The sequence below is a fragment of the Aspergillus versicolor genome, assembly GCF_001890125.1.
Source record: "Aspergillus versicolor CBS 583.65 unplaced genomic scaffold ASPVEscaffold_2, whole genome shotgun sequence".
Classification (NCBI taxonomy): domain Eukaryota; kingdom Fungi; phylum Ascomycota; class Eurotiomycetes; order Eurotiales; family Aspergillaceae; genus Aspergillus; species Aspergillus versicolor.
In genome coordinates, this window is record NW_024467525.1 from 1,777,688 (window position 1) to 1,796,173 (window position 18,486).

Consider the following 18,486-nt stretch of genomic DNA (forward strand, 5'->3'; position numbering starts at 1 on the left):
GAAAAAAAAACACAGCAGTAGAGAAATCAAGAAGTAAAAAAAAGCAAAGAATAGATATGCAACCATGGCCGATTTGAACAAAAAAGGACGAGGAGTAAATAACTATGGATCTATCTTACTCCCAGACATTAGAAAACAGGTCATCAGACCCCCCAAACCCGCCTGCCGGTTTAGGTGGTGCTGTACTCGTGGTAGAAGATACTGGGGCCGCACTGGCCCAGCCGCCAAAGTCTTCATCCTCCGTGACAGACGGCGCAGGTGGTTTGGATGCGGCTGGGGAGGCGCCCCAGCCAGCACCGACGTCGTTGGCTGTCAGCGTGTCGGGGAGCTTCATCATAGAGGAGGGCTGAGAGGGAGCCGGGGCGGCGGGTGCTGGTTCTGGTTCTGGGGTACTCCATGCGTTCGAGCCCCATGGGTCGATAGCGGCCGGGTTGAGACTAGGAATGGAAGTCGTCGTGTTTACTGGTTTGGGCGGGTCTGCTGGCTTGGGTGCCGGGTTGTTGAGGTTAAATGCAGAGCTTAGATCCGGCTGAGGGGCTGTCACTGGTGGTGGGGATTTTACTGGGGGCGGGGAGGTGGTGGTTGCAGAGATGGGGGGAGAGGATAGTCCAAATAGGTCGTCGGACAATGAACCCGAGGGTGGGTTTGGCTTGGGCGCCGGTGGCGGGGATTGGAAGCTGGAAAATCCGCCAAAGTCGTGGTTGTTGGACGAAATCGAGGTAGTACGGGATTGCGGTTTAGCAGGAGGAATGGTAGGAGATGTAAGACTGTCAAACAAGCCACCGCCAGTGCTTCCAGTTGAAGGTGTGGGTGAGGTCACCTTGGGCGCCGCAGGAGTCGACTTGGTGTTGGTAAAGTTCGTCAGACCTGCGAAAGGTGACGGCTTCTCTGCAGGCTTTTGAGCGGGAGAAGAAATGCTTGGGAAGCTCAATCCGCTGAACGCATCGGTCAACCCACCCATGTTGGACGACGACGTGGATGGTGGGGGCGGGGAAGCCAACTCCCCAAATGAAGGCGTACGTTCATGCTGCGCCGGGGCAGGCGGGGGCTTGGAATAAAGAGAGAGGATAGACTGCTTAAGGTCTGGCCTAGACATCCTAGCTCCTGGCGTGGACGCGACACTGGCGGGGCGATTATTGGCTGCCGGCTGTGTACTGCCGAAGAAATCGAGGCCGAGTAAGGAGTCTCCAGGCCGTGTCGGTTTCGGGGCAGCCTGCGCTGGAGCAGCCTGTGGCGGCTTGGGGGGAGCTCGGATCGATGGCTCTGTAGTGCTAGGACGAATCGGGGGAGCAACACCATCATCGGCAAAGAGATCCATAGAAGGCTGTGGGCGATGTTGCACTGGCGGTTGGCTGGTGGCGGCCACTCTTTGCGAAGCGGAGCGCTCAATCTTTGCTTTCTCCTGAACGACAGCCAGCGGCTTAATGCACAAACTAGTCAATTCCTGAAATATCCACCAAGAATCAAGAGTAGTAACTCACAACATCGTCATCGCCGACATCCAACGTTGCGGGATTGGGCATCGGGCCATCCATAACCCAACGCTTGGAATCATATTTAGTTCTGATAAAATTCTCTATTTTCCTGTCCAGAGTTCCCCTTGTCAACTGAAATGCACGAATAATCAGGCGCACTGGAGCTACTCACGCTTCAGATGGAACATGGCCGGGCGCCAGTTTTGCTTCCCAATATCTAACCAGGTATGTTAGTCCACTATGGACCCCCAAAAACTAAACCCGCGGGGATTCTGACTTATTGGCTCTGGCATTGCCCCAGCTCACAACACTTTGGAGTTGCTCGTCGGTCCACGCATCAAGATCTACCGATTTCACTCGGCTGATATGGGTGCCCATACCCCTGTGTATGCCCGAGCAACGAATGCAAATGAATATTCCGAGATTCCAGGACGCCCATCGCGGATCTAAAGGCCAAAGCCTGTCAATAATTTTCCGAAGCATAAACCGGCACTGAGCTCGGTGACGCAAAGCGCAGGGCGCACTCACGTTTATTGCGTTTGCAATCGGCGCATGTCTTGTTGGAATCGAGTTTCAAGAGGGATTTGATAGTCTGTTGATTCTGAGCCGCCTGGGCGGGGTTGGGACGGCGAGACATAACCCGTAAAAATGGCAAGTCTTGCTGTAATGACTGGAGGGAGATTGGGAGATCCGAGGGAGGAGGGAAGGGAGGGGAGAGGAAGTGTTTGATAATAATGGAGCAACCTGCTGGAGATTATTCACAAGTGGCGGTTCGGATGCGGTGTCGGATGTTGCTGCCTCAGGCAGTAATGTGGCACCGATAGGGCGGCCAACACGTGATGTGGACCCTTTATTTATGGACGACTTCGTGAATACAGCTCAGCACACCTTCCTTGTCCCTACACATTCGTTTGGCGAAGCTATTTATATATTTACCACATTGGAAACTGCTCCAACCACTGCAGCCAGAGCAGCTTTGCTGAAAGTTTACTAACACTGGATCCTGGCCACGAATTGTTGAACAAAAGGGCTTCTATGTGATGGCAAGTAGAGGCGATTCCAGCATGGCCCAGCCTATGGCCGTACCTCAGACACTCCATCGAGGGCTTTCTTTCCGATAGTGCTGCTTGTATCTTTAATATCAACGCCAGAATCTGTCGAAGATTCTAATGCAGGCTCCAACCCCTGTGCCAAGATGTATAAATGGCTTCAAAATGTCAGCATTAGTGCGCCAGAAGCCAACGCAAATTTCTTGAGAATACCTTTTCAAATAGAAATACATCCCTAGTATAGCCATAATACTGCCTCCTGCGAATGCAGTAGCAAGAGGGAACCCAACTGGGTACGTAGGGCTATCGGCGGTCCGCCATGCGCGGAGAGGTATAGTCGCATGCCCGACATCTGGTGAGTATTAGAAGTGTCCACCATACACCGTAGATGGCAGCGCATTTGAGGATGACTTACAAACGAGGGTGACAGAAGCACCAACGAGAAGTGAACGGGCTTCCGGCTCTTTTCTGAGAATCTCTGCCAACCAGGCGAGAAGTGAGTAGCTAGGAGAGGACGGTCAGTCAGCGTATTCGATGCTCTATACAAGCTCAGGACAACATACCCCCACGCTGCGGTGGCAAAAGTTAAGAAATAAAAAGCCATTATCGTTGGCGTCGAGCTGGGCCATGCTGAAAGAACAGCGCAGCAAACTATTTGAAGGATCTAGAGTTCCTTCTGTCAACACCATGATCCTTGGGGCCATCCTAGTGCATAGGTATGCTTACTGCAGGACCAATTGCAACCTGAATGCGCCATTTCTTCCAATCACTAACAGCATTCAGTAGAACGTTGCTTACAATCGATATGGCATATCCGCCGAGTGGGATCAAGTTAACGGTATATGTGCTGTAGAAATCCACTTTAGTTTGGCAGTTGAGAAAAGCGTAGTTTTAGAGACCGACCTGTAAAGCGGTTCACCATTTGACTTTTCAAGGCCCTATACGGCAGTTAGACACGACTGTATATTATGAAATTCGTAATCTGTACCTTGAGATATAGCAGAAAATAGCTGTTAGCCCTTTGGCTCCAGGCATACTGAAGATAGGCGGCCATATAAAGCCAAGCTAGCGGACTGAGTGTGATAAGCTTGGCCTTTCTGAAGAGTCTCTTATAGTCAATGAGCTTCGAGGTCTCTGTGTTATTTTTCTCCATGCGCGCAACAGCCAAGCGCCGCTCGGCGTGTGTCAACCACAGTGCCCGGGTGATATTGGGAGAGTCTGGAATGATCAAAAAGCCGATGAGGCCCCAGAATATCGTGATGCAGCCGCTGGAGCAAACTTAGGGTTAGCTGGTGTAGGGGCCCAGGAGCTGGGAACTATACCTAACAATGAAAAGCCATTGCCAACCCTATGTTCTTAGTATAATTTGATATAGTGCAGTATAAGAAATGCTTACTTCGAGACCCCCTGCCCCGTTGAGGTTTTTATAGAGTGCCGCTTGCAAAATGCCGAGAAACATGCTGCCTGCAACACCGCTCACGCCAAATATGGCCAACCTTTTTCCGAGTTCAGCCGGGGTATCTTCGTAATTAGTATTTTCCTTGGAACAAGACAGGGACATGGATATACATACACCAGTTGAAGATCAGGCTGACCAAGCCAGGCCACGATGTCTAGAACTGTCAGCGTGGAACAACCAATACAATATTCATCCGGCCGGCCTGGCATACCGATTCAAATATCCCGAGGAAAAATCGAAGTGCATACACAGATTTAGCATTTTTTGTCGCATATGTCCTATCAAGTCGTCAAAAAGTAGTCGCGCAATTTGAGGAGGGAAAAAGGCGTACACGAGAGTCAGAACTCCCCATACAACCTCACAGGCAGGGAGGAAAATAGAAGGCCGTATCAGAGTCTGGATCATCTGTGAAGGAACAATGGCCAGAGCGTAGCCGATGGAAAAATACGTGGTAAATTCGACCAGCTCATTTCCGTATAATGACAAGGCTTCTTTCATCCCCGACACATATGCCTGCGTTGTCGCGGATTGATCCATGTCCTATGCTGTTAGGGCTTGGTGAAGCAGAACCAGAAACCAGTGAATCCAAACCTTTGTAAGACCTGCCACAAATGCCCAGACGAGCAGCAGGATATCAAGCTTCAAGACGAGCACTCTTTCCGGGTTGTCAAGCTGAAGGGCCTGCGTGATCCATTTTGAAATCCTCGAGGATCTTGCCCGAGTTGCGAAATCCATGATGCCTTTGGAGCCCGCTGAATTCAGGTCGAGGATCTGAGACCTGGAAGCTACGATATTTTGGTTCTTTACAGACAGCGATTCGGACTTTTTGACTATCTGCTGTCGTACAATTGCGTGCTCCCGAGATGCTGTGGCGGCACATCCTGCTGTCCAAACACACTGCAAACAACTGATGGAGGCGGAGTAGAATTACTATTAGAGAAACACGGGCAACTATCACTCAAGCTAGGTTCTGTAGCTACAGGGATCTGAGCGGCTTGTGCCCGAGATAAATCGTCGCATGTGGAATAGTGGGCGCTGTTGCGCCTTTCTTGGCCGGGATGAGGCGATACGGAAAACCTCACGATACTGCAGAGTACCTACTCCAACTTTTGGCCGATACTTAGATGATTGTATACCCGTACAGGTTGTGTTTGATTAGAATATTAGCTCAGTGTCTGCTTTATTTTATTATATTTTTTCAAATATAATCAGTAACCACGCTGGACGTTGCCATGCCTGCGGAGCCTCTATATCCCGCCTATCTCCCCGTGAGGCCGGAAGGATTCACAGCAACACTTGATGTGCCAGCCTTCGATGCAGAGGAGCCGGGATTACGGGCGGATCCTGAGCTCCCAGACATACTATCGTCAAAGGCGGCCCTGAAAAACATCACGCCGCGTGTCGGGACTGAAATCCGCAGCCTTCAACTCAGCCAGTTGACGCCAGCAGGGTTGGATCAGGTGGCCCTTCTGGCTGCTCAGAGAGGCGTTCTTGTCTTTGTGAGTTTATCAGTACTCTGTAAGATGATAATTGCTACTTATCAACGGAGTCGGCGTTATGCAGCGAGACCAGGACTTTGCGGATATAGGACCAGAAAGGCAGTTGGCCATTGCCAAACACTTCGGCCCTTTACATAAGGTATAGTGGCGCCAGATAGATATTTCGAAATAGTTGCGAGGTTAATAAGAAATGAAGCACCCGACCATGGGATATCCCCAGGGCACTGGTCCAGAATTCCAAGTGGTGTATGCCGACGAGACAGTGTATGCATCCCCGAGCTTGTTCTTGAAATTGAAAGCTGATGACGAGGGCACAGAGGAAATCTTAGAGATCTCTTGGGCGAGCGGACAAACTACGATTTATGGCATGTTGATCAGACCTTCACCCCTAATACACCTGGCAATGCCTTCTTCTGGGTTCTGGAGATGCCCGCATCAGGAGGAGGTGATACGGCATTCACCTCGCTGACCGCGGCCTATAAAGCGCTCTCACCAACATTTCGCGAAGGCCTCCACCATCTGAAGCTCCTGCATACTAGCGCCAGCGTTGGTGAAATCGCTCGAGTAGGTCAAGAACGGGCTCTTAAGGAAGCCGTCAAGACAGAGCACCCGCTGGTTATATCACATCCAGTGACGAAAGAGCCTGTATTGTTTGTCAACCCGACGATTGCCCGCCAGGTTGTTGGATATAAGCCAAGCGAGTCAGATTTGCTGCTGGGCTTCCTTCATGATCATATTCGGTCATTAGACTTTTCCTGCCGAGTATCTTGGGAGAAAGGGACCGTTGTTGTTTGGGATCAGAGGACAGTCGCTCATTCAGCAGTTCCAGACTTCAAAGACGGAGAGCGCCGCCATATGGTCCGTATTATCTCGTATGGAAGCCAACCCCAGCCTCTGTAGTTGACAGTTTATGATACTTCATACTATACCACCGAATCAACGTACACAAAACGCTCCACAGGTCAAACTCCAACCTCCCAAATCGCTCAAATAACAATACTCTCATACCATCACGCCTTGGCCTTCGCACTGCCTCCCTCCCCTTCCGTAAACTTCAAACTAATACTGTTCACACAATGCCTCTCATCAGTCGGAGTCGGATACCCCTCGCCCTTGAAGACGTGGCCTAAATGGCCCCCGCAGTTCGTACAAGTAATCTCCGTCCTCTCCATCCCGAACGAGCTATCTGTATGTCTTGCCACAGCCCCCGGGATGGAATCAAAGTACGCAGGCCATCCACAACCAGACTTGAATTTGTGGTCTGCCTTGTAGAGAGGTGCGTTGCAGCCCGCGCAGGTATAGACACCCTGAGAAGGGTAGTGGGAGTCGTATTCACCTGTGCCAGGCCGTTCTGTGCCTTTCTGGCGGAGAATGCGGAATTGCTCTGTTCTTGTTGTTAGCCTCGTTGTATCTCGATTTGGATACGGACACAGATTAAGCTAGATTGGAGAAGGTGTTTCGCAAAAGAGTAGGGGTCTCTCACCTGGACTCAGCACGGCGCGCCACTCATCGTCGCTACGGTTGTCTGGGGGCGGAGCCATTTTGCTGGTCTGAGATTCAGACTGGGAGCGAGAGCTAAAGAAAGAGCTTAGGAATGGAATAGCGGGAGCGGATTTGAGCGCGACTTTGGTGGCAGGAGTCGGAGGAGGGAGGAGTTGGGGACGGACGGCGGGGAATCGGATGAGGGGCGATGCGAAGATGCGGAGGGAGGCCTGAAGAAGGCGCATGGAGGCTGCTATCGGTATTGGCTTTGCGTTCTTTTCTTCCCTCGGCGAGTGTTTGAGGTCTGTCTCTCTGAGTTCAAATATATCGCACGGAGAGGGATAGAGACTTGGAAAGTATAGTATGTAAAGAGCGAGAAAAGTGTTGTTTTCTGGCGTCTTCCTTTTTACGTCATCGCGATGACTACTCATCGACAGTCGACGAGGTGGCGACGCAGAGGGATCTGGTATACGGAATTATTATAGAACTGTTACTCCGGAGCAAGTATGCTTTCATCATAAGTAGTTGAGTAAATATAGACAAAGTACTCCATGGTTGGCTAACAAGGTTGACAGCCGGCAACACAAGAGCATCCCTCCTTGCCGAAGTCGGGAACGTAAATAATCCCAATAACAAGCCATCTGCATTAATGTTGAAATGCCCTATTCCGTATTTTGAACCGGGATCAGATACTAATAATCCAGAATCCCGAGCATTTAGAATCAACGATCGCAAAGACAGACGCGCGCCTTGCGATGGGTTGATGACTTGATAAAGCTTCATGTATGTGGGCCTGGGCTGCAGAGATCAATTCGAAATAGATACTATTTCTGCATGCTATTTATCGAAAGAACCACTGAGCTGGTCGGACTGGGGGTCTAGAACACCAGAGAGCTCTGGCGTGGCCACAGAGAGAACCTCTACCTATCTTCGCCTCAGATCCCTTTTTGGTGGCTATTATTAGACACGTCCCGTTCGGCCTCCTATTCACAGACTAGACCAGGGCAATTTTTTCTCCCAACCTGCACCGAATCTTCCTTTTGCCAGGATCTGAAGCCGAGGGAGTCTGGCAGCCAAATTTTGACTCTGCACAGAACCTTGCGGAGTTGAAAGCCATTATTCCGCCTGTGATATTGTTCATCCCGTGACCAACCGATCGGTCGGAACATCTCCAGGTGCCGCCATTGTTACTCGCTGTTAGTGACTGCGAGGCATCATTACCTCGATCATCCTCTCCAGCTTCGTCATCCTCGGTCCCTTTCGAACCTCTCCTCTTTCCCTCTCTCTTTCACTTTTACCTCTTTCCTTCCTCCTCTCCTCCGATTTTCGTTTTCCGACCCCTCTTTTTCCCGCGATCGAACACCGCCAAAGTGTCGTCCCTATTAATGCCCCGTGCCATCTCCTTCCCACCGGAGGTCGACACAGGACCGCACCGGTTGGCCCCGGACAATAACATGTCCCAGAACAAAGCTGGAAGACGGAGGAGATCGAGCAGTCTGATTTACCAGGAGCCCGCCGAGTCCATTGAGCACACCAGCGACCAGGCCGCCCTTCCGAATCTAAATGCGAACTGGGTTAATGCTAAGGGTGAGTGAATTGCGTGGGCTATTGTTGCATTGCTATTGGGCCTCTTTTTCTTCAACCCCCTTCTCTTGCAAATGGCTCCAGCAATTCAGCCCACTAACCGATATGTCTTGTTACAGGTGCCTGGACTATCCATTTCGTCTTGATCGCGGCTTTGAAGATCTTCTACGATATCCTTCCCGGCGTTTCGCAGGAGACATCATGGACTCTCACCAACATCAGCTACATGTTTGGCTCTTTCATCATGTTCCACTGGGTGCGGGGTATTCCGTTCGAGTTCAACGCTGGCGCTTACGATAATCTGAACATGTGGGAGCAAATCGACAATGGGGACCAGTATACCCCGGCTAAGAAGTTCCTGCTTTGTGTACCAATCTGTCTTTTCCTCCTCAGTACACATTACACCCACTACGACATTACATACTTCGTCATCAACTTCCTAGCTACCTTGGGAGTGGTCCTCCCCAAACTACCTTTCGTACGTGGCCCCTCTGCATTTGACCAAGATGACATGAGCTTAGCTAACCGGATTACAGTCACACCGATTGCGGATAGGTCTCTTTTCTGATATACCTGAAGAGTAGCGGAGGGGCTCTCTTCTCTTTCCCAGTGTTTTCTCCTACAGAACTTGTTATTGCATTTCCGTCCAGTATCCTTTTTCTTTTATTTCCAGTGTTTTGATTCCCTCCTTCTACTCTACCGCTCCCTCCACTCTCGCATACGTTTAATACCTACTACCCGCCCAGGGGCCATACTGTCCGTCCCATTGGGAGGCAGAGTCTACCGCAACCCGGGCGGGCCTTTGTTTCAGGGTAAAAGAAACAGTATGAACCGAAGAACAAAAATCGCTCGCGATACAAAACAAAGCCAGCCTACAAAACCAAATACGGCAGGAAATTATTAGGGATAGAAGGTGTTTGGCGAGGGGTTTTTAAAGGACAGATATTTTACTACGCAGATATCCCACTATTCTTTTCAGGATGATCTCTTGCTGCCTCCTCTACAGTTGTACTATAAGTGTGTGTGCGCTGTCTGTGTTACAGCCTGATTTAGTCATGCAGTCACTTCCCGCAGTCTTACCACCATCACTTCAATCACTCGAATTCTGATTGATCGGTGTCTGGGTGGCTGACAATACCTCCTTAACCCAAGCTGGCGAGAAGAAAGCAGCACGGGCGCCTTCAATCTCAAATATTCATCAAAAAAAGTAATAGACAATTAAAACCGAAAACCGAAACGAAACAGCCGTAGAACATGGATATAGCAAAGAAATGTAGTTGATTAGTGTCTGTACTCCACTGGATTATGATCGCGGGGTTTGGGGGCTCAAATGCATAAATTTGCATAAATTCATAAAATGGCGGCCTTTTTATGCTCCTATTTTCTGCTTTGGAGCTGTCTATCTTTTGCACTCTCATCCCTCTCGACTCGATTAGTCCTCTCCTCTGGGCTCGATGGCCGTTATAGATGGAGAGGCCCCTGTGCCTTTACGCCACCCTGCAAAACCCCTCCCGTTCGAGTTGGTTCAACATGTCGCCATCTTTTTTGAAGAGAGACTCCGTTCGTGCCCCTCCCGCGCGTTTTCGCGTCACCCCGTACTAATTAACTTGACAACCAGACACGCAGGCACTCAACCTTCTCTTGGATGCACTCAGCTCTGACCCCAGCGCGTCCACGCCTGTCTTCATCCCGTCCCCGCAACACCTGGCCCTCGCTGCCACCTTCCTCGTTCACCCCTCCACCACCGCCCGGCCTAAGACAACAGAGGAGGAAGAAGCACCTAATGTATCTCTCCGCCTGCTACGACTGGTGAATAGCCTTGTCGGGCCTAGAAATGCTGCATTGAAGACGGCCTTCACATTTACCCATTTTGAAACTTCCCGACATGGTACACGGCGTTATTTAGACAACGCCTCGACGAACACGCCGACGGGTCACGGCGACAAGAGGCTCAACCTGGACCGGGATATTGATATTAGTCTGGCACAGTCGGCCTCTGTTTGGTCGCGGGCCGAGGATTTTTGGCATGCTGTAGGCTGGGCGTTCAACTGCTCTGTCTTGCACCCTGTCCGATGGGAGCGCTGGCGTATCTGGCTGGAGTTCATGTGCGAGGTCTTGGAAGATGACTGGGAGGAGCGCCGAAACGAAAGGGAAGGGAACCCCTCTGATGACAATGAAATCTTGAAAGAAAGCATGATAGCCCGCTACATCATCGGTTCCAATACTGGGTTCGGACGCAACCGTCGCATGCTGCGCGCCATATTCGCCGACGGCGGAGCAACCGCGGTCAATGAATTCCGAGAGGTCTTCCACCATGAGCTGAAGCTATCACGGAAGAAAACTACCGAGGACAAAGAGACAAGGAAAAGAGAGGCAGCGGTTGATATTGACGCAGAAGAATACGGCGACTTCTACCTCACAAGCGATCACGACGAAGACGGTGCTTCCTCCGGCCGCGAGTCAAAACGCCCACGCAGAGGCACAGTTACCAGATCAAGAAAGCCTGCTGATACGCCTAAATCCAACCGAAATTCCGAGGGCGCACAACCAGACCCAACTCTTGCATCATCCCTTCTAGGCGACGTTAACTCTCTTGCTCTCCGCCAACGTCTCCTCCACCTCCTTTCCACCGTCGCCCAGGCCCTTCCAGCCGATTTCATGAAACTCCAAGACTTCTACCTCCTCTTAGTCGAGAATATCCGCCCTCTACCTCTCCCCATCTATCAATCCTTCATCTCCCCTCTCGCCCTCCCTTACTTCTCTCCGGAAGCTTACTCAACCCTCTGCGAATTCCTTCTTTTCCGCCTCCGCGAGTCCGCTGCCCCCGACACAGACGATGAGTACCTCAACCAATCCAAACTTGAGAAATGCTTTCTTCCCTACGCAACTGCAACCGCATCCCTCTCCGATAACGTCAAAATGTCCCTTACCCTCGAAGCCCTCCTCATCCTCCTAGCAGATAGCAACATGCTCCACATCACAGATGAGACAAAACTACTCACAAAAAAGGGGATCATAAGGCGCGCGGAAAAGGCTCAGCTTGAGACGAGGAAGAATCAATTCGCCCGGATGTCTGAAGACCTGGAGTGGAGTTGGCTGGGTGAGAGCGCTGAAAGATTGACGTTTCTAGTTGAGGAGGTGTTGCCGTCAAGTACAAATACGACTGGCTCGTCATAACCCCCCTCTTCCTCTCGCAATCCTTAATCGTTGCTTGTTTTATTATTATTATTTCAGTTTGGTTTAGCTGGGTCTTCGCATTGCGTTGCGGGTTTGCTATGTTAGAAAGAAGGGTTTATCATGTCACGTGTTATAACGTCTGTCTACTTGTTCATATTTGATACCCTCTTCTTTTTTTGGTGTTCTGTGCTGGGTTTGCTTTGGTATGAAAATGTCTGAATACCCAACTTTTGTTCTCGAAATACATATTTGTGCCTCGTTGCCTTAGGGCTAGATATTTATGGCCCGCCCAAATTAGACAAGTAACCCAAAGAATGTTTAATGATAGGATGCGTCCATACGAATCTTTCGAAAGCAATCTACGGATATCCCCAGGGAGGATTTTTACTTGTGTTGGCACACTCAGGTACAAGAGCTCTGCACAGTTGCAATGTCGAATTTGCTCGTCTCTGAGGCAAGACACGCAAAATAAGGAAGAGCGTTCCACACCGCCGGGGAATTATCTAGTAGATGAACACGGAACAAGTACGATTTTCAAAGAGTATTTATTTTTATAGTATTGCTATGTGGGAAAAGAACTTGATGTGTCTAACAATGCGCAGTAGGGGTGGTATGTGCCTTCAAGAAAACAACTCCGTCTTTAAATGAGCAGAATACAACAGGGGGGTTGGAATAAAAGGGTGGAAAGAAAGCAAAATATCTACAGGCAGAGAAAAATGAGCAGCAGCCTGGTAGGGTAGGTCAGATTTATGGCGGAGGTCGGGGTCCGATAATCTGGCGCCTCGCGCCTCCGACGCCCAGCCCAAGTCCGCCTCTATTTTGGTTGTCACCACCCATAAAACCGTACTGGTGTACATCCCATGCGCCACCAGGGCCTGCGTTGAGTGAAGGGTCCTTGGCACCTCGCGCCGCGGCCTCCTGCGTCTGCTTTTGGCCCTCTTCCCATTCTCTTTGGCGTTCACGCTCGCGTTCCATCTCACGTTCGAGAAGGGATTTGGATGCCCACCCGCCGGCGCGAGTCTTCTGTTGAGATGCGATGCGGCGGTTGTTTTCAGCGTCGACTTCGGATGTTGTAGTGTAGTCCTGGAAACGGTGCGCAGCGGGCTTGGGAGCAACAGGTGCCGGGTTTGATGATAAGAAGCGGTCGAGTCGGTTTTCTGATGACTGTAGTTTTGGCGGTTGAGCGGCAGTAGGATCAGGGAGCGGTCGACGCGGCATTGGTGGGGGTGCTTCAACTTCAGCAACTGGCTCAGGAAGAGGTCGACGGGGCATGGGTGGAGGCGCTTCTGCCTCTGCAGTAGGCTCGGGATCAGGAAGGGGTCGTCGGGGCATAGGCGGCGGAACTTCCTCTTTAACCGGTTCCGGTTCCTGATTCCGCTGCCATTCGCCGCGGAGGAGACGTCGCTCCTGCTCGAGAGACGAGAGGTCGTAGCTTGGCTTAGGGGGTACGGGAACTGGGCGCTTGGTCTCGGCGGGCTTCTTCTCCTCCTTAAATGATTCACGCTCGCGTTGATACTGGAGTTCTCTTTCCTTTGCAAGTTCCAGCTCACGTTCCAGTTCTTTGATGCGCTGGCTCTCTTGTGATTCACCAGATGGTGTTTGGGTCGCGTCGGCTTGGTCAGCCTGGTATTGGCTAAGGAACTGGCCAGTTAAACGAACATCGTTGTTTTCTCGGCGCCGTTGTTTCTCCTTCTCGAATCTCTCCTCTGCTTCCCGCTCCTCACGCTGCCGTTGTTGCTCCTCCTGCTCCCACTGCCGCTGTTCCTCATCCCAGCGTCTCCGCTCCTCCTCGGCTTCTCGCCGCTCCTTCTCCCTCACGCGACTTGTCTCTTCAGCCCAGCGGCGCTCTTCTTCCTCCCGAGCACGCGCTTCCTCCACTTCGCGCTCTAGTCGGCGAACGCGCTCTGCCTCTTCCTGTTCGAGTCGCTGTCGCTCTTCTTCTTCTCGCCTGCGCTTTTCTTTCTCTGCTACACTCGGTACATGTGGGGCAGCGGTTGTGATCTGTCGACGGGCACCGAATGCGACACCTTGATTTGCTTGACTAGCACCTCCCATGTAACCATATTGATGGATATTCCAAGCCGGCTGTGTCACATGCTGGTCAGACCTTTTACTCCAGCTGCTGACCGCCTGGGGGGACTTTGTGGGACTCGAGCGGCCGGAGGCACTGGAGTTGGCGTCACTAACTCCCCGGGGCCTTGTAGGCGTGCGAAGGCCCTGACTAGACCCAGTCAAAGACGGGCTCAAGGTACCGGTTTTACTTTGTGCTCCGATTGTGCGGGGGAATTTACCGGGCTCGACGGCGTTTGCCCTGCGGCTGAAGGCCGAGATACACTGAAGGACTTGCGCAGGGTCCTTCCCCTCGTAGAGATCGACGGTAAGGAATACATCGTGGGGTGGCAGGTTGAGAGGTGGAAGCTGGCAAGCGCGTAGGAAATGCGATATGTTTTCCATCTGAACGAATGGCATCCTTGACTGTTTGTATTTAACGCCCGGGGAAACCGCAAGGTTAAGAAGTCTATATTCGGGCAATTGTCAGCAACGTCGGCAGGAACATTCAGTAACAGCTAGATGGGTGTCGCCCTTACCTGCAGAGTGCAACGCCATCTTTCAGCGCTTCGAGAAGATCGCCAGGTGGGAGCTTTTCGCGCAACACTTCTTCAATCCATGAGCGGACCTCGCCGGCGGCTTGCGGGGTATAGCGGGACAGGCGCAGGCTGCGCAAGTCCTTATCTAAGGAGGTAACGGAGGCCATCCTTGGAAATTTGGTTGTGGGGGACAGTCGACTGGCCCTTCAGCACATAGAGATAAGTATTCGAAAGCGCCAGGTGGCTAGGTGGCTATATTCGAGCCCTGGGGGGAAGGGGGGTATAATCGTGACTTGTGTTGACAAGGGCGGCCAGGGATGACGTAACAGGGGTTGAATCGAGGGAACAACGGCGTGCGCAAACAAACTGATGAAGCAAGAGTGTGCGTACTTAAAAAGAAGAAAAGTGGTCTCAAAGATGGAAGAAAGTCGGACGGTGTTGCTAGAAGGAAGATAGAGGAGGCGAAGAAGGTCTAGGGGGAGAGCGGAATGCCCGTTGGGCTCGTTATTTACCGTACGGGTATGTAAGGTAGGTAAGCCGATGACGTGCCTCATTGCGGCGCAGCAGAATTTCTGCGAATATCATCATCCTCACCCGGTCTAATTCGATTGCCGAATACCTATCCCCCCCTTTATAATTGGCAAACAGCCCCCCAGACAGATGAGTCCCATCAATAGTCTGTGGTTCAAGTGGAAAAGCCTTCGATTGCCCTGGCGAAGATCCTTTCTGGTTGGTATGTTCGAGATTCGTCCATTATTATTTCCGAGCAAGGAAATACTAACACTCTCCACTAGGACAGGATCTCGTTGGAAATACATTCTGGGAATTCAGGGACAAACTAAATGCCGGCCGGTTTCGACGAATACTCAAACCGCGACCCAGAACACACTATGCCGACGTTGAAGTGAGCCGTGAGTTCAAACCCTCAAGCGCCAGCCTGTAAAGCAAGTCTAACTGAGTTCGTTTTCAGCTCAATGGCACCAATGGCTTCGATACGTTCGATCAGAACCCCCTTCAATCAAAGAACAACAAGACGATGTCCTGAGGCGGCAAAGAATAATGTTACTGGCTGAAATGCAAAACAAGCGCTGGGAGGCCGAACAGTCCCACCTGGATGCGCCGGCGACACAACAACCAGGACCTGCCACCAAAACAAGCGAACCGACGTCAAATACTGCTCCTGATGCGTCAGGAAAAGAATCAGGGACCAGAGCGGATGGCCAATCTCCGAACAAGACACCGACTGCCAAAGACGACCCCTTCTTCAAGCCCAAGGATGCGCCAGGCGAGAAGTGGCAACCCGAATCATGGACGCCCACCCCTGCCAAGCGATAAGGCTAGGAGGTGTGAGGATGAAGGGAAAGAATGCGCCTTGCGCAGGCTTTATATCGTCTACAGCGGTGGCTCGACTATTCGGAGTATAATTCCGTATTGTGCATAGCCCATGTCATTTGGCTTATTTTGACATCGCGCGAAATTATATGCACTAGGCATTACCGCCCCAAGTGCATTTCCCCATTCCGTTCCTGCAGTTTGGACGCGGAAGCGCTCTTTTCCGTAAAGGATACTAGAACGCGATGGCAATTAATCTGGTGACTATTAACAGACTTTGGGGTTCATCAACGCTTCTCTTTACTCTTGTACCAACAAGTTTCTTAAGATAATTCATGTACAATTTAACGTGTCTTAATAAACGATTTCTGACAACCATACATTTCTATAGTACACCCTATTTTTACGTCATAGCCTTTCCAAGGTAAACTCATGAATGTGAATGGGTATTATTTTGTATAATCTAACAACTTTATAAGTATGCTCACAGAGCTAACGCCTTTCGAATGAGCCAAGCTGTTCCCAATATTATAAATACTTCACGAAGCGCCAAAACGACCATTGCTGAAGCGAGAGAAAGAAAGCAAAATAGAAGAAAAAAAAAAAGGCCAAGCAGGACTAAAAAAGGACAAACAAAAGACAACGAAAGTACCTGAGCATATTACATATGTATGTGAATAATGCAGGGCGGTTTTAGCAAAAGACAGCTTCAAGAGCTTCAACGTCTCCGCCCGCGCTTCGCACCGCCTGCAGCGCAGCCTCACTGAGCTTGCGTCGTCGATCGCGGGCTTCCTGCTCCCTTCTTGCCTTTGTCTTGGAGCTGCCGCTTGGGGCGACCCCGGTGAGAATCTTTTTGCTGTCATTGGCCGTGAAGTTGACGAATGACACCGCCACTGATTTGTTGCCCTTCGGGCTCGTGGATAGGCTGTTAGCGGCTCTAGCTGTCCTAGGTCCCGGTGATTGACCGGACAACTTCCGGGCATGAGGGCGACGCGGAGTATTCTTCATCACCATTCCATTCCTGCTTTTCGGCGAGGAATTCGTTTTAGGAGATACCGAGGGCGACCTTGATGGATTCGCGATGGTCGGCGTGGTGAAGGAGGTCGAGTCAACGTATTTTTGAGGAATATGCCCATCGAGGCTGTAGGAGTTATTGTCGTGGGCGGCTGTGGTAGATGGTATTGTAGTGGAAGGGAAAGAAGAGGATATATCAAAGGACGTAGGATCCATTTGGATCATAAGACCCCCCTGCAGGAGATCATTGTGGTTGGCAGATGCTTGAATCGGCCGTTGCGGGGCCGGAGATGCAATCATTTGCTGATACGAAGTTGGGCGTTGTGCCACCTCAGAATGCATAGGCGACCACCATGTCTGAGGGTCGTTGCCCTGGAGTTCGGGAGTGAATTGGAATGCTGATGTCGCAAGGGAATCGGAATTCCACGAAGACATCGATTGAGGATCCGAGGAATGTGGCGATGAGAAGAAGTCGCTGGCAGATGGAGGGCTTGGGGTTAGTGCAGATGTATTTGTCTGGCTTAAATACCTCTGCTGCTGACCCGTTAAAGTGTTGGCAGATGGCGAAGGCACGGGGATAGCGGGGGACTGAGTCATATAGCCAGAATCAAATTGTTGCTGCGGCAGCTCTGTCGACCCTCGAAATCCTTCTGATGGGGGGTTCATTTGTCCAGGTGCGTGCTTAGAAAAGTTCTCCTGTTGAACAAGGATGTCGGATGGAGGTGGCGATAATGGAAGGCACTCATCCGAGCTGCGGAGAGCAAAATTTTGCAGTTTCTGAGTCCAGCCTTCAGGATAATTCATCCTACCACTGCCTTTTTGAAGAGAAGAGCGCATCAAGCTCGGGGAGAAGCTTTGTTTGCGCAGTAAACCGCGGCGATCATGAGAGTCTCGGTGCCGCCGGATAGTCTTTGGGGTGACTAGACCTCCCTTGGCTTTGGACCCAGGTGTGGCAGGAGGAGTAGAGGGTGTCGAGCGGGGTACAGAAGTGTGAGGATGCCCAGTTGAAGGGGCTTCAACGTCAGCGTTTAAATCTAGGGCGCCAGGTTCTTGGGTGTGATTCTGAAAAGCGAGGTTGTCTTGGTCCGTAGAACAGCCCGTATTCTGTGATAGAGACCAAAGGTCCTTGCCCCAATCCTGTGCTGACTGATGGGTGTGCTCTGTGCCGGAAACAATGGGAGACTGGTCGCCACAGTCGGTTGAGAATGAGTCAAGTGGGAACAGCTGGTCGAATTCGCTGGGGAACGGAACATCTTTGTTGGCGTCCGTGCTTGACGTATCCATGTTGACGTACTGACTGAACAAATCATTGAATGAATGATCAAATGGTTGAGCAAACATCTTGACAGTGGGAGATCACCTTCCGTTTGCGGCGATGAAGAGGCTGCCAAAGACTTGACCCAGCGGGTTGCGCTGTGAATTAGATATGATTGGTGATAAGACAGCGGAAGAAGGGTCTGGTCCAAAGGGAAACTTGGGAGAGGGAGCCAGAGATCCGCAAGTATGGTAGAGGGTGCAGGTGGAATGCAGCACGTAGGGACTGTTTGATCGATTGACAATCAAAGAAAACACTGCAGAAGATGCAAAGAAGACAAAGCAAACAAACAACAGAATGATGGCCCTATTTGAATTCCCACAGGCTCTTTCCAGCCTCTGGTTTCTCTTCGCATTCCAGTCTTTCTAAAGATGGGTGAGGAATGCGCCCTAATGGCCCGGCGGGGTATTGATATCGCCTGGCGTGTGCCAATTGACCCAGCCTGACAGAACTATGGGTTCCCAAGTAACATCAACTGCCAATCATAAATTAGGGTGAAGAGGTGGCTGATC

General features: G+C 51.0%; 9 protein-coding genes across 9 annotated transcripts; 4 read left to right on the forward strand and 5 right to left on the reverse strand.

The window, feature by feature from the left end:
* Window positions 1-115: 115 nt before the first annotated feature.
* ASPVEDRAFT_126113 (stromal membrane-associated protein) lies at window positions 116-2,112 on the reverse strand (the record flags this gene model as incomplete). The annotated part of the gene is made up of 5 exons (XM_040806333.1): window positions 116-1,420; window positions 1,482-1,584; window positions 1,648-1,692; window positions 1,753-1,921; window positions 2,004-2,112. The coding sequence occupies 5 exons, from the start codon at window positions 2,110-2,112 to the stop codon at window positions 116-118; spliced, it is 1,731 nt and encodes a 576-aa protein (XP_040664217.1).
* Window positions 2,113-2,667: 555 nt separating this feature from the next.
* ASPVEDRAFT_460064 (uncharacterized protein) lies at window positions 2,668-3,169 on the reverse strand. The gene has a single exon (XM_040813445.1). It carries the CDS (start codon window positions 3,126-3,128, stop codon window positions 2,760-2,762), a length of 369 nt encoding a protein of 122 aa, XP_040664218.1. The 5' UTR covers window positions 3,129-3,169; the 3' UTR covers window positions 2,668-2,759.
* A 1,293-nt stretch (window positions 3,170-4,462) lies between these two features.
* ASPVEDRAFT_50160 (TauD/TfdA dioxygenase family protein) lies at window positions 4,463-6,382 on the forward strand (the record flags this gene model as incomplete). Its single annotated transcript, XM_040814267.1, has 5 exons — window positions 4,463-4,520; window positions 5,196-5,482; window positions 5,547-5,621; window positions 5,679-5,746; window positions 5,800-6,382. 5 exons carry the CDS (start codon window positions 4,463-4,465, stop codon window positions 6,380-6,382), a joined length of 1,071 nt encoding a protein of 356 aa, XP_040664219.1.
* A 110-nt stretch (window positions 6,383-6,492) lies between these two features.
* ASPVEDRAFT_123706 (peptide-methionine (R)-S-oxide reductase) lies at window positions 6,493-7,023 on the reverse strand (the record flags this gene model as incomplete). The annotated part of the gene is made up of 2 exons (XM_040806109.1): window positions 6,493-6,866; window positions 6,966-7,023. The coding sequence occupies 2 exons, from the start codon at window positions 7,021-7,023 to the stop codon at window positions 6,493-6,495; spliced, it is 432 nt and encodes a 143-aa protein (XP_040664220.1).
* Window positions 7,024-8,418: 1,395 nt separating this feature from the next.
* On the forward strand, window positions 8,419-9,132 carry ASPVEDRAFT_50162 (ORMDL family protein; the record flags this gene model as incomplete). The annotated part of the gene is made up of 3 exons (XM_040814268.1): window positions 8,419-8,551; window positions 8,668-9,026; window positions 9,085-9,132. 3 exons carry the CDS (start codon window positions 8,419-8,421, stop codon window positions 9,130-9,132), a joined length of 540 nt encoding a protein of 179 aa, XP_040664221.1.
* An 836-nt stretch (window positions 9,133-9,968) lies between these two features.
* ASPVEDRAFT_69048 (uncharacterized protein) lies at window positions 9,969-12,060 on the forward strand. The gene is made up of 2 exons (XM_040816012.1): window positions 9,969-10,108; window positions 10,167-12,060. Exons 1-2 carry the CDS (start codon window positions 10,003-10,005, stop codon window positions 11,723-11,725), a joined length of 1,665 nt encoding a protein of 554 aa, XP_040664222.1. The 5' UTR covers window positions 9,969-10,002; the 3' UTR covers window positions 11,726-12,060.
* Window positions 12,061-12,472: 412 nt separating this feature from the next.
* Window positions 12,473-14,480, reverse strand: ASPVEDRAFT_80108 (calponin homology domain protein; the record flags this gene model as incomplete). The annotated part of the gene is made up of 2 exons (XM_040816817.1): window positions 12,473-14,243; window positions 14,314-14,480. The coding sequence occupies 2 exons, from the start codon at window positions 14,478-14,480 to the stop codon at window positions 12,473-12,475; spliced, it is 1,938 nt and encodes a 645-aa protein (XP_040664223.1).
* Window positions 14,481-14,901: 421 nt separating this feature from the next.
* Window positions 14,902-16,043, forward strand: ASPVEDRAFT_37914 (uncharacterized protein). Its single transcript, XM_040811596.1, has 3 exons — window positions 14,902-15,046; window positions 15,108-15,224; window positions 15,284-16,043. The coding sequence occupies exons 1-3, from the start codon at window positions 14,974-14,976 to the stop codon at window positions 15,646-15,648; spliced, it is 555 nt and encodes a 184-aa protein (XP_040664224.1). The 5' UTR covers window positions 14,902-14,973; the 3' UTR covers window positions 15,649-16,043.
* A 295-nt stretch (window positions 16,044-16,338) lies between these two features.
* Window positions 16,339-18,000, reverse strand: wetA (developmental regulatory protein WetA; the record flags this gene model as incomplete). Its single annotated transcript, XM_040809764.1, has 1 exon — window positions 16,339-18,000. The coding sequence occupies one exon, from the start codon at window positions 17,998-18,000 to the stop codon at window positions 16,339-16,341; it is 1,662 nt and encodes a 553-aa protein (XP_040664225.1).
* Window positions 18,001-18,486: the final 486 nt, after the last annotated feature.